The 12483-nt window shown below is 46.7% G+C and overlaps 1 protein-coding gene across 1 annotated transcript in view; it reads right to left on the bottom strand.

The window, feature by feature from the left end:
- The window catches only part of LOC126199639 (cholinesterase-like), a 71264-nt gene that overhangs the window by 642 nt on the left and 58139 nt on the right, over positions 1-12483 (bottom strand). The window contains exon 6 of the mRNA XM_049936565.1: positions 2019-2197. Coding sequence (XP_049792522.1) covers positions 2019-2197 — 179 coding nt within the window. The remainder of the gene's footprint in view (positions 1-2018; positions 2198-12483) is intronic.

A 12483-nucleotide genomic window follows, 5' to 3' on the forward strand; every position in this document is an offset into this window, starting at 1 on the left:
CAATTGAAATAACACAGACTGAATACCGAGCAACTATTCTCTGACAGAATTAATGCGATGTCGCGTCATTTCAGAAGTCAATGACGACTGTGAGTGAGGGTCATTGGCGGCTGGATGCGGAGTTTTGCTGACTATTACACTTTCGGCGATGATTGGCAAAGTCTTCAGCGAATGTGTGGACCATCACAATTCCAAACTAACAGCAACCGGTGCATAAAATGTGGCAAGCTTTAAATAAGCAGTAATTCTTCACCGGAATCGCTTATCGTAATTTATATTTTTTTCGATTGCGCATGTGAGAGGACATGGAGCAGCAAATACTGATACATCTACATGGATACTCTGCAAATCACATTTAAGTGCCTTAAGAGGGTTCATCTAACCATCTTCACAGTTCTCCATTATTCTAATCTCGTATAGCGCGCAGAAAGAATGAACACCTATATCTTTCCGTACGAGCTCTTATTTCCATTATTTTATCGTGGTGATCGTTTCTCCCTATGTAGATCGGTGTCAACAAACTATTTTCGCATTCGGAGGAGAAAGTTGGTGATTGGAATTTCGTGAGAAGATTCCGTCGCAATGAAAAACGCCTTTCTTTTAATGATTTCCAGCCCAAATCCTGTATCATTTCTGTGACACTCTCTCCCATATTTCGCGATAATACAAAACGTGCTGCCTTTCTTTGAACTTTTTCGATGTACTCCGTCAGTCCTATCTGGTAAGGATCCCATACCGCGCAGCAGTATTCTAAAAGAGGACGGACAAGCGTAGTGTAGGCAGTCTCCTTAGTAAATGGCTCTGAGCACTATGGGACTTAACATCTTAGGTCATCAGTCCCCTAGAACTTAGAACTACTTAAACCAAACTAACCTAAGAACATCACACACATCCATGCCCGAGGCAGGATTCGAACCTGCGACCGTAGCAGTCCCACGGTTCCGGACTGCAGCGCCTAGAACCGCACGGCCACCGCGGCTGGCGGTCTCCTTAGTAGGTCTGCTACATTTTCTAAGTGTCCTGCCAATAAACCACAGCCTTTGGTTAGTCTTCCCGACAACATTTTCTATGTGTTCTTTCCAATTTTAGTTTTTCGTTATTGTAATACCTAGGTATTTAGTTGAATTTACGGCTTTTAGATTAGACTGATTTATCGTGTAACCAAAGTTCACACGATACTACAGTGGTGTCTGAATCTAGTGATCGATATATCTACATTCAAATACAGATTACCTGTTTCTGTCACAGGTTCTCCAGATTAAGAAAATATTATTAATCAGAATAGTTTTATTCCACTTGAAAAGCGTTAAAGAGTACCTTATAGCAGAAAGATCATTCCTACTCAGTACGTTATATGTTAAATGTTTTGACGTCCCTGACGCTTGTCTTCTACTACCAGCACGTGACTAACTACGATAGGAAAGGATTATTGTCTCTAGAATAGCTAGAATTTTTGTTTTGAAAAAAATTGCAAGCAAGAAAACGCCGAAAGTATGAGAAAATTTGGTGCTAGACAGTCAAGTAAACCTACAAGTATCATAACCCTTTGGTAATAAAAGTCGTGTAGACTCCTAAACAAGAATACACGTGTAGGAAATTTCCCATAGCATTGCCTCACATCACATTTTAAAAACTGCGAAATAAAGAAAGTAGAAGTATTCTAGTGTCATGAGACTCCTTCAATACGTCGGAGTTAAAGAGGAATAATATGAAAGGTGTCTCATCAACACCCCCCGCCCACCCCTGTTATACTTCACCACAAACGAACTAATTAATACTCAACGAGAAATCTACAGTATCTTCATTTCAGGAGACCTAAAGCCTCACGACTGAACCACCAATATTTGCGTCATAACTGAGCCACTAACAGAGACTCGATCATGGATACTTTCTTTTAGGCAATACGGGTGTGGCTCCCAATTCAACTTTGGAGTATTATAGGGAACCCAATGTGGAGCCAACTCGATATGATTTAGCTAGTATTCTTTGACACAGCAGAATGCCTTACTTATGCTTACATCAATAACGGCTTGCATGTCGTCTGTGGAGAAGCCGTCGTCCCCAAAGAAGAATTGCTCCAGGTGTTGCGCCGCACGAGTTCGCTGTTCCTCCGTGGGGAGCGGCAGCTGGGAGCCGACCAGCGCCGTGAAGTTCTCCTTCATGTCGGCGATCCCCGCTTCCGTCAGCAGTCCCGCCGCTGCAACACACGCACAGCTCTCCAGCAACAGCCAGACATTCCATGAACGATAGCGCTGCAGGTCCAGATTAAAGCTTCTAGCAGAGGCTAATGAAATTTACACCAAGATTTCAGTCATTTAGTAGAACGTCCTGGTATGCAGTATTTATAAGTCGATGTTCACAGCAGGTTTCTGGTCTGCATACAGCGAGTGGGCACACATATTGAGTAATATCCCAGCTAGAGGCTATACTTATGTATACTTCTCCATAAAGCCAGCTCGTTGTTTAGTGTTGTCACCAAAAGTCTCGAAATGTACTTGAGCGATTTACTTTAGATTTTTACACGATACTCTAATCACATTCCGTCCGAAATAGACTACGTATGTGTCAGTACACCAAGATATAACCATATACAGAGCCAAAGAAACTAGTACACCTACCTAATATCGTATAGGGCCCCCGCGAGCACGCAGAAGAGGCGCATCATGACGTGGCATGGACTCGACTAATGTCTGAGGCAGTGCTGGAGGGAACAGACACCATGAATCCTGCAGTGCTGTCCATAAATCCGTAAGAGTACGAGGAGGTGGAGATTTCTTCTGAACAGCACGTTGCAACGCATCCCAGATATGCTCAATAATCTTCATGTCTGGGGAGTTTGGTGGCCAGTGGAAGTGTTTAAACTCAGAAGAATGTTCCTGGAGCAACTCTGTAGCAATTCTGGACGTGTGGGGTGACGCATTGTCCTGCTGGAATTGCGCAAGTCCGTGGAAATGCACAATGGACATAGATGGATGCAGATGATCAGAGAGGATGCTTACGCACGTGGCACCTGTCAGAGTCGTATCTAGAAGTATCAGGAGTCCAATATCACTCCAATCGCACACGCCCCACACCATTGCAGAGCCTCCACCAGCTTGAACAGTCCCCCGCTGCCGTGCAGGGTCCGTGGATTGATGAGTTTGTCTCCATACCCGTACACTTCCATCCGCTCGCTACAATTTGAAACTAGACACGTCCGTCCGGGCAACATGTTTCCAGTCATCAACAGTCCAATTCCGGTATTGACGGGCCCAGGCGAGGCGTAAAGCTTTGTCCCCTACAGTCATCAAGCATTCACCAGTGGGTCTTCGGCTCCGAAAGCCATATCCATGCATTTGAAAGGTTAGCACGCAGACAAAACGGTTCAAATGGCTCTGAGCTCTATGGGACTTAACATCTGAGATCATCAGTCCCCTAGACTTAGAACTACTTAAACCTAACGAACCTAAGGACATCACCCACATCCATGCCCGAGGCAGGATTCGAACCTGCGACTGCAGCAGTAGCACGGTTCCAGACTGAATCGTCGAGAACCACTCGTCCACAGCATGCTGACACGTGTCGAGGGTCCAGCACTGAAATCTGCAGCAATTTGCGGAAGTGTTGCACTTCTGTCGCGTTGAACGGTTCTCTTTAGTCGTCGTTGGTTTCTTTCTTGCAGGATCTTTTTCCTGCAGCAGCGAAGCCGGAGATTTGAAGTTTCACCGGATTCCTGATGTTCACGTCACACTCGTGAAATGGTCGTACGAGAAAATCCCCACTTCGTCGCTACCTCGGAGATGCTGTGTCCCGTCGCTCGTGCGCCAACTATAACACCACGTTCAAACTCACTTGAATCGTGATAACCTGCCATTATAGCAGCAATGACCGATCTGACAACTGCGCCATTTTTTTTTCTTTATCGTATTTCAATTCCCCATCGGGGCGGGCTGGCAGCAGCATATGCGCTGCTCTTCAGCCGAAAGACATAGAACAAACAATAGAAGACATTTAAAAATAACAAAGGAGAGAATATGGTGAACATAGATATAAAAAAGGGGGAACATCGTGGAAGGCAATAGACAAAAAAAGGGGCGACTGTAAAATGGATATAAAAAACTGTTTAAAAGTAGCACACACAAAAGCCACACACTGCTACAATTAAAAGAACACAAGGCACAGTATGACTGGAGCATAATAACAACTGCGCCAGACACGTGTTGTCTTATATAGGCGTTGCCGATCGCAGCGCCGAGTTCTGCTTGTTTACTTGCCTCTGTATTGAATACGCACGCCTGTACCAGTTCCTTTGGCGCTCAGTGTGTAAAGGGGAAACTTCGTTAACAAATACCTCAAGAAGGTATTGACCGAATTACTTCAGATTTTTACACTATACTGTTCTAAACATTAAGACGGACGTAGGCCATATAGTTTTTAAACAGTAATGTACAAGTTTTCTGTTATAACCGACTGAGACATAGAAAACGCTCTGCTGTAAAAATAACGCGGTTCCGATTTCTTTTTCGCAGTGATTTTTAACCACGATGCAAGAACATGTAAACCATTACACAAACTTTTTCTCCCATGTTGACATTATTTCTCCTTGCACATATTTTCAAACAAAAATTATATACACAACAACGTGCTGTTGTGTTTTCTTCCTTGCCGTCGGTTACACGGAAAATAGGAAAACTGTATTTTTAGCTTATTGGCCTATTACTAAAATACTATTACGGAATCTGAATCGTCCGAGGCATTGTAATTCACCGAGCGAGGTGGCGCAGTGGTTAGCACACTGGACTCGCATTCGGGAGGACGACGGTTCAATCCCGTCTCCGGCCATCCTGATTTAGGTTTTCCGTGATTTCCCTAAATCGCTTCAGGCAAATGCTGGGATGGTTCCTTTGAAAGGGCACGGCCGATTTCCTTCCGAATCCTTCCCTAACCCGAGCTTGCGCTCCGTCTCTAATGACCTCGTTGTCGACGGGACGTTAAACACTAACCACCACCACCATTGTAATTCACCCTTTCGCAGATTACAACTATGTGAAAAACTGTCATTGAGGCTACTATCCTCATAGACCCAGCACCAGGAGAAGTCTATCATACCCGGTATATCAATGACCCCAACCGATTTACCACTGATTTTAAGCGAGCTTAACACTAAATCAAGATTTCGTTTGCAATAACAATCAACAAGGGTAAAGGTCATAGAGTGGAACAAGAGGACAGAGGGAGGGGGGGGAGGTATTGGAAATAAAGAGGGGGAGAAGGAGATGGACAGAGAGAGGAGGTAGTAGATGATGAACAGAGAGAGAGAGAAGGTGGAGGAGAGGATGGACAAACAGACGGCGGCCGGAGTAAGTGGGGAGAGATAAGGGGAGAAGGAGTTTTATGTTGGTACGTTCCTATGGAAACAAACTACTGAGTGTCCCTAGGCTTACACTACTTAATCTAACTAACGTGACAAGGCGCCCCAGACCGCGCGGCTACCCCGCGAGGCGGATTTTTGTGATATATATCCAATACCCATAGATATTTAGCAGTTGTTAAGCACTGTAAGGTTCTTTAGTATTGTATAACGCTGTGCTAAAACTGTCTATGCTTAATTTTTTTAGGTCCATGTATGTTTGGTAATTCAGTGTAGTACTGGTCATTTCAATTGGAACACCAAAAAGCCGGCATACAGCAAATGTAAATCTGGGAACAAGTTTACTTCGAGCTTGGGTATGCATGAGATTACTATTTCACTGCAAATGCAAAAAATAGGTTTAGTTTCGTCATTTACATTCTGCATTAAGGGAAAATTAAGCGGTTACGGTCCCATTTAAATGTTGGTTCTTTGTAAAAAGATCATGTTATGCCTCGTGAAAGAAGGAGGAACATCTATAACAACGTGTCGGAATCATACGACTTTCATGCATCTATTGATTCGTTGGATTCAGGGGTAGTTCAACGGCCTCCCGACTAGCGCCCGGCCGGCCGAAGTGGAGAGTCTGCCTTCGGCAGTGACACAGTGCGGACCGTGTTGCCAGCCGGCCGCGCTGTGGTGCGCGCGCCTGTTTGTTTACGCCGGAGCAGCTTCGCGTGTGCGGTGTTGTGAGTCTAGAACGAGATGGCACACTCGTACAGAAAAACGACTTTGAAGTTCAGTTTTGCGAACGACTATACACGACCAAAGGCACACGAGATTGAACGTTTCTTCAGAGAAGAGGTAAAAATCGATCCACAATCGTGGGAATCAATTTATCGCTCGTTTCAAGCGTCGTCTATGTCAAGCTTGTTGACGAGGCTGCTTGCGACAGACTTCTACAACGATCACCGAACGGGTATCGTTTCTGTCATGCCGACGGGAATGTTGGTGCGGTTACAGTCGATCACGCGGGAATGGGGATCCGCACTATACGAGTCTTCGAACTTCCGTTTGAGGTCCCGTCTGAACTTGTTACCGACGCCTTTCGACCGTACGGTACAGTTCTGTCCCATGTGGCCGAAAAATGGACGAGTTCTACCACGTATCCCGTTTTAAATGGGGTGAGACAAATACGGATAGAACTGCGAAAGCACGTCCCCTCTTATTTGTACATAGGAGGTTGTCGAGCGATTATAATCTATGATGGGCAACCTCGTACTTGCTCGGGGTGCGGGAAAGAAGGTCACGTCCGCTCGGAATGCCTCCAGCGACGTTTAGTGCAAACTCCACGGGATGACGTTCAGGCGCCACAACAGACGACTGTCTTACCGTTGACCTTTGTGGAAGCCCTGAGAGGCGACGTGAGGGAGATTTCCGATGGGCACCAGCAGCTGCCCCCTATAGAGAACATGGACACCAACGGACTGGAACTCCGACCATCGGTTCCACCACAACAGACACAGGACACCACACAAGAGATGCAGCTGACGGCCGCTCCAGGCTCATCCGTGGTGGCTGCCAGTGCTTCCACAGAGAGCGTGATAGGCCAGGCCCAAGACGGAGGATACGCAACCCAGACAGCCGATGCGGAAGCAAGGCAACGGAAACAGCGTTCGCCGAAGAGAAGAAAGAAGCGTCGACTGACTTCTGCTGACGATAGCCATAGTCCCGAGGGGACAGTGGACGACAACGACAGTATCGACCTGAGACCAGTGGATTCAACAGATACCGAGATGACGATGCAGGAACTACACAGCGACGATAACTTGAACTCTCCTTCTGGTGACCGGAAGACGGAAGTGGAGATGACAACTGTCCAAAATCAGAGCGATGACAACGTTACCTCCCATCCTTCGACCTGTTCCGGAAATATGCTGGGGGACTGGGCGCAAGAAATGGACCAACAGGAACAGGATGAAAATACGAACGCGACGATTGAGGATAGTCCTGGCCACAGGCCGGGAGGGGTCGGGAAATGTTGACCAACTTAGTGTGTTGAGGAGCGCCGGGGGTGCAGATGGCCGCTTAATGACACCGTCCTACAACTGATGAACAAAAGCCAGGCGTACCGCATTGCCACGATAAACATTAATGGCATACGGACACCGCTTAAAATTCAAATGCTGAAAGATATGTTACGCGCTGCGGACGTGGACATTGTACTCCTACAAGAAGTGCGTTTCACATCGCCGCCAGAGTTCTACGGTTACGAGGCACATTATTCAGTGCACGATGAAAGTGGATGCGGTGTGGCGATTCTCACCAGGGAAGGAATAGGAGTGGAGAACGTCAGGTCTCTCCCTTCGGCACGCGGCATAGCGATCACTGTCGACGGCGTTCGTTTCATCAATTTATACGCACCATCTGGCTCCACAAAACGAAGAGAAAGGGCGACTTTTTACACCGAAGAGATAGCACCGTTGTTCGCTGGACGCTTTGATAACTATATAGTGGGCGGCGACTTTAATTGTGTCGTCGACAAAAAGGACCAAGTACCTCATTATGTGCCATGCATGGAACTGCGTGCGTTGATTACCGAAATGGCGCTTCTGGACACCTGGGAACTGCAGCATGGTGACAGACCGGGTTATACGTTTGTCACGGGACACTCGGCGAGTAGACTTGATAGGGTGTATGTGACACGAGCACTACGGACGGCGATACTGGTGCCGAAATCTGGCCAGCGGCTTTTACGGATCATATGGCGTACGTTTGTACGATTTCACTAACGCGTCAGAAGATATGGCGGAGTAAAGGTCACTGGAAAATGAATTGTGCACTTCTACGTGACACTGAATGTCACCGGTCGATAGAGGAGGCCTGGGAGACCTGCGTTCGCCGACAACGAGCCTACACCTCGGTTCTCCAGTGGTGGATTAAATGCGCAAAACCAACGTTACGGAGAACGTTGATACGATACGGGCAGGACAAATCGCAGTGGAACCGCACGACGGCTGATTTTTATTTTACAGCCCTGAGGGAGCTGATGACCCAACAACCATCGCCGGAAAGGCACACGGCCATGCGCAGGATAAAAGCCAAGTTATTACAGCTGACGAGACTAAGAATGGAAGGTATAATGGTCCGGGCGAGATTGGCGGACACAGTTGCTGCCGAAACCCCCTCCATGCACCACGTGGTACGTGAACGCCAACGACGACGCAGGACATTGATCAGGGAACTAATCTCTGAAACTGGCCAGCAAGTTGTGCACCAGCGTGATATTGCGCATGTGTTTACCGACTATTTCCGCCAGCTATATGGACCTGTACAAGTGAACCACGAGACACTACATGATATCATCTCGGAAATGCCAGATAGAGGACCACCACTGGATGCAGAGACTTTCATCACAGCGATAACAGAGGACGAGCTGACAGACGCAATTGCCAGGGGGGCACCGAACAAGTCCCCAGGACAGGACGGCTTCCCAATTGAATTTTACCGCGCCTTTGCATACCTCATGGGACGGACCTGGATTCAGATGTACAACGAACTCCTGTTACCGCAGACTGAGATACCTGTCGAATTCACGGAGGGTATCATCATCCCAATACCCAAACCACGCGGTGGCAGAAATCCAGGAGATTATAGACCACTCACTCTCTTGAACTGCGACTATAAGATTTTCGCGCGCATCCTTGGGGCTCGCCTGCGGTCTACACTTTCTGATAGACTCCTCAGAGATCAAACTTGCCTCGGCGGCAAGAGTAACGTACATACGGCGCTCGGTGACTACCGAGATATCATCGCATTAGCAGCGGCATGCCGAGTGCGTGGGGCACTCGTCGCTATTGACTTCGATCATGCGTTCGACAGAGTGGATCATACCTTTTTGCATGCGGTGATGGGCAGATTGGGAATCCCACAGGCCTTCATCCTAGTGATCATGCGACTGTTACACGGCGTACGATCAAAGGTCTCGGTGAATGGGCAGGGCACTGACTACATTGTTATTTCAAGGTCAGTTCGTCAAGGTTGCCCCCTTTCGATATTTTTGTATGCAGTGGCATTGGAACCCTGTCTATATGGTCTCCGAAGACGGTTGGAGGGAGTGCCGTTGCCACAACTGACCTTTCATTGCCGCGCTTATGCTGACGATGTGATGCTGGTGGCACGGACAGGCGAAGAAGTACGTACGGCGTTGGCATGGATACAGCGATATGGGATGGCGGCAGGAAGCGTGCTTAATCTACAAAAATCACGCTGCATGAACGTCGGTCGAGGATTACAACCGGGGGAGGAAGGCCCGCTCACCTTAGTTCCGACCATCAAATGCCTAGGTATTACGTTCCACACGGATGTGCAGCGGACAGCAGCGGATAACTACCGACGCATATTGAAGCTGATGCGGACAATGGTGCTGTTACAGAAATTAAGAGCGTTGGATATGATTCAGAGGGTGACCTATGTTAACGTATACCTAGCACCGAGACTCACTCACGTAGCGCATGTCCTGCCTTTAACGCGCACAATGGCATCACGGATACAAGCAACTTTTGGAACCTACGTGAGTGTGGGACACCTGTTTAAGATCAGATACACAACGCTTACGCTACCACCTGGAGAGGGTGGACTTGGTCTAGTGAACGTGTATGAAAAGGCACGGGCGTTATTCGTAAGTACGATTTTCCGACAGTGGCGCGGTCAATTTCGCAATATCTCGGGTGCGTTTGCCGATGTACTAGCGCCCACTTCAATGCCGCCCCCAGTCAATGTGGGCCATATTTCACCGAAGCTGTCACATTTCAAGTCTTTTTTTTGGAGCTTAGCTATGTCAGAGATTTCTTCCCAACAACACGACTACCGACGACGCGAGACGTATATCAACTCTTACTGCGCCGGTGCCCCAGGAATACCCTGGAAAAGAAGTACCCAGACAAGAACTGGCGACAGATATGGCGCGTTATACGGAACGTTTACCTCCCAACATCGGTACGCTCAACATGGTATGTGGTGATAAATAGGAAGTACGCAACGAATCAACGGCGGCACGCGATTCATTTGGCAGACACTCCACTATGTTTAGGCTGCGCAACAGTGGACACTGATGAACATCGTTTAGTATGTAGTGGGACGGCTCCAGTGTGGCACTTGGCACAACAGATATTGGCGTTCCTGTTACGCTCCGCCCCTCACACAATTTCATCAGACACACTTTTTTTCCCCCAAGAATCTTATTTCCCGGTCCAAAAAACCAATGCGGTGACATGGGTGCGGGGAATGGTGGTGGGCTAGGTATATAACGAATCGGAAAAGGACAAAATTGATTTTTGGCATTTTCTCCTGGATGGACACACGAAGCTGCAACAGCATACGAAATATAGGCAAGACTTCGCTAATTACTTGCGACTTACATTTACCGACCCGCCGGCCAGATGGGGTGTGACGGGTGAGAGATGAGATAGACGAAGAAGCCGAGATAGACATCGATCACACTTACGGACCCTTAGTTCACTTCGAGAAGACGACCCAGTCTTACATCAACGTCTGGAGAACGAGTCGATAGATGGCTCTCTTGCTTTATCGAACGTCGGGTCGTGAGCAGATGTCGCCCCCGACACGAATTTCATTTCATTGCTACAGGAGCATGTTACTTTTGTATTTGTACTATCCGCAATGTCTTCATGTCTTTCATTTGGACATTTTCAGTTTTATTCATTTCGTTGATTAATTAATTTTCTCATTAGCCACTATTTGTCAACATAGGGACTTTGTAGACACTATTTATGCGATAGTACCACAAAATGTATGTCAGCAAAGGCGGTAAGCCTGACATTCGATTTAAAAAAAAAAAAAAAAAAAAAAAAAAAAAAAAAAAAAAGGAGTTGGTAGAGCACTTGCCCGCGAAAGGCAAAGGTCCCGAGTTCGAGTCTCGGTCGGGAAAAATATAAAAAAAAAGTGGCCGTGCGGTTAAAGGCGTTGCAGTCTGGAACCGCGAGACCGCTACGGTCGCAGGTTCGAATCCTGCCTCGGGCATGGATGTTTGTGATGTCCTTAGGTTAGTTAGGTTTAACTAGTTCTAAGTTCTAGGGGACTAATGACCTCAGCAGTTGAGTCCCATAGTGCTCAGAGCCATTTGAACCATATTTTTGACTAGCGCCCGGGATGGCAGACATTTTGTTTGCTAGGCCGTCAGGGTTACACATCGACGTCACGTGCACTGACAGAGGGATTAAGATTACTTGCAGCAGGACAAGTAACCACGCTTAAAAGTCCACTGACATCTGGAGCGCAAGGATTGTCAGCACAGTGCCCATTGTTGCTGACCCCCAAGGTGCGAAAGTAGTAAAGTTAGGCCCTCCGAGTGTGGTACGTCCAACGACAACAGTGGACGCAAGGTTGGCTGGTGACGCGGACTTCCCGACCGTGGTCTATGCAAGCTGTAACGTCAACGTGGCTGCATTCCAGACAAATACCCCCGGACAAAGACTTCCTAATACATATTCCAGTTACATTAATGAGACCACAGCCTACGTTCGACGTCAACGTGCAATAATTACTCAGAGACGTAGCACTAATAGTGAAGGAAATGTAAAGCGTGTAGGGGAATCTGTAAAAGAGTGCACATGTAAATGAGTGGATGAAGTTCTGTAAAAATATGTGTGTGAGGAAGAACAACAAAATGAGACAATAGAAGAAAAGAGCAGATGTCTTTCGAAAATTGATAACACAGAATTTAAGGAACTTCAAGATGGCCTTACAAAACTGTAAAAACTGAAAGGCTCCTGGAACGGACTATTTAAACATGGAACTTTATGAATACCTACCATTAGGATAAGCTACTTGACTTTTTAAACAAGTGCTAGTAGTGAAAAAAAATACTAATGGACTAGAAAAAGCTATGGCAATACCCACTTTTAAAAGGGCGATTGAGGACAGACTATGGAAATTATAAAGGTATAAATCTCTTAAATACGGTATACAAGTAATATGCGAAGATAATAGTAAATAGAATTAGAAAAATCGTAGACGGACTTGAAGAAATATCAAGTTCTCGAAAGGAAAATTCTGCTATCAACATCTTTTCCTTAATAAAATAACAGAAAAAATAGAATACATTTTTAAAACCCACGTAGTCTTTATACACT

This window comes from Schistocerca nitens, chromosome 8 (assembly GCF_023898315.1).
Source record: "Schistocerca nitens isolate TAMUIC-IGC-003100 chromosome 8, iqSchNite1.1, whole genome shotgun sequence".
Taxonomy (NCBI): domain Eukaryota; kingdom Metazoa; phylum Arthropoda; class Insecta; order Orthoptera; family Acrididae; genus Schistocerca; species Schistocerca nitens.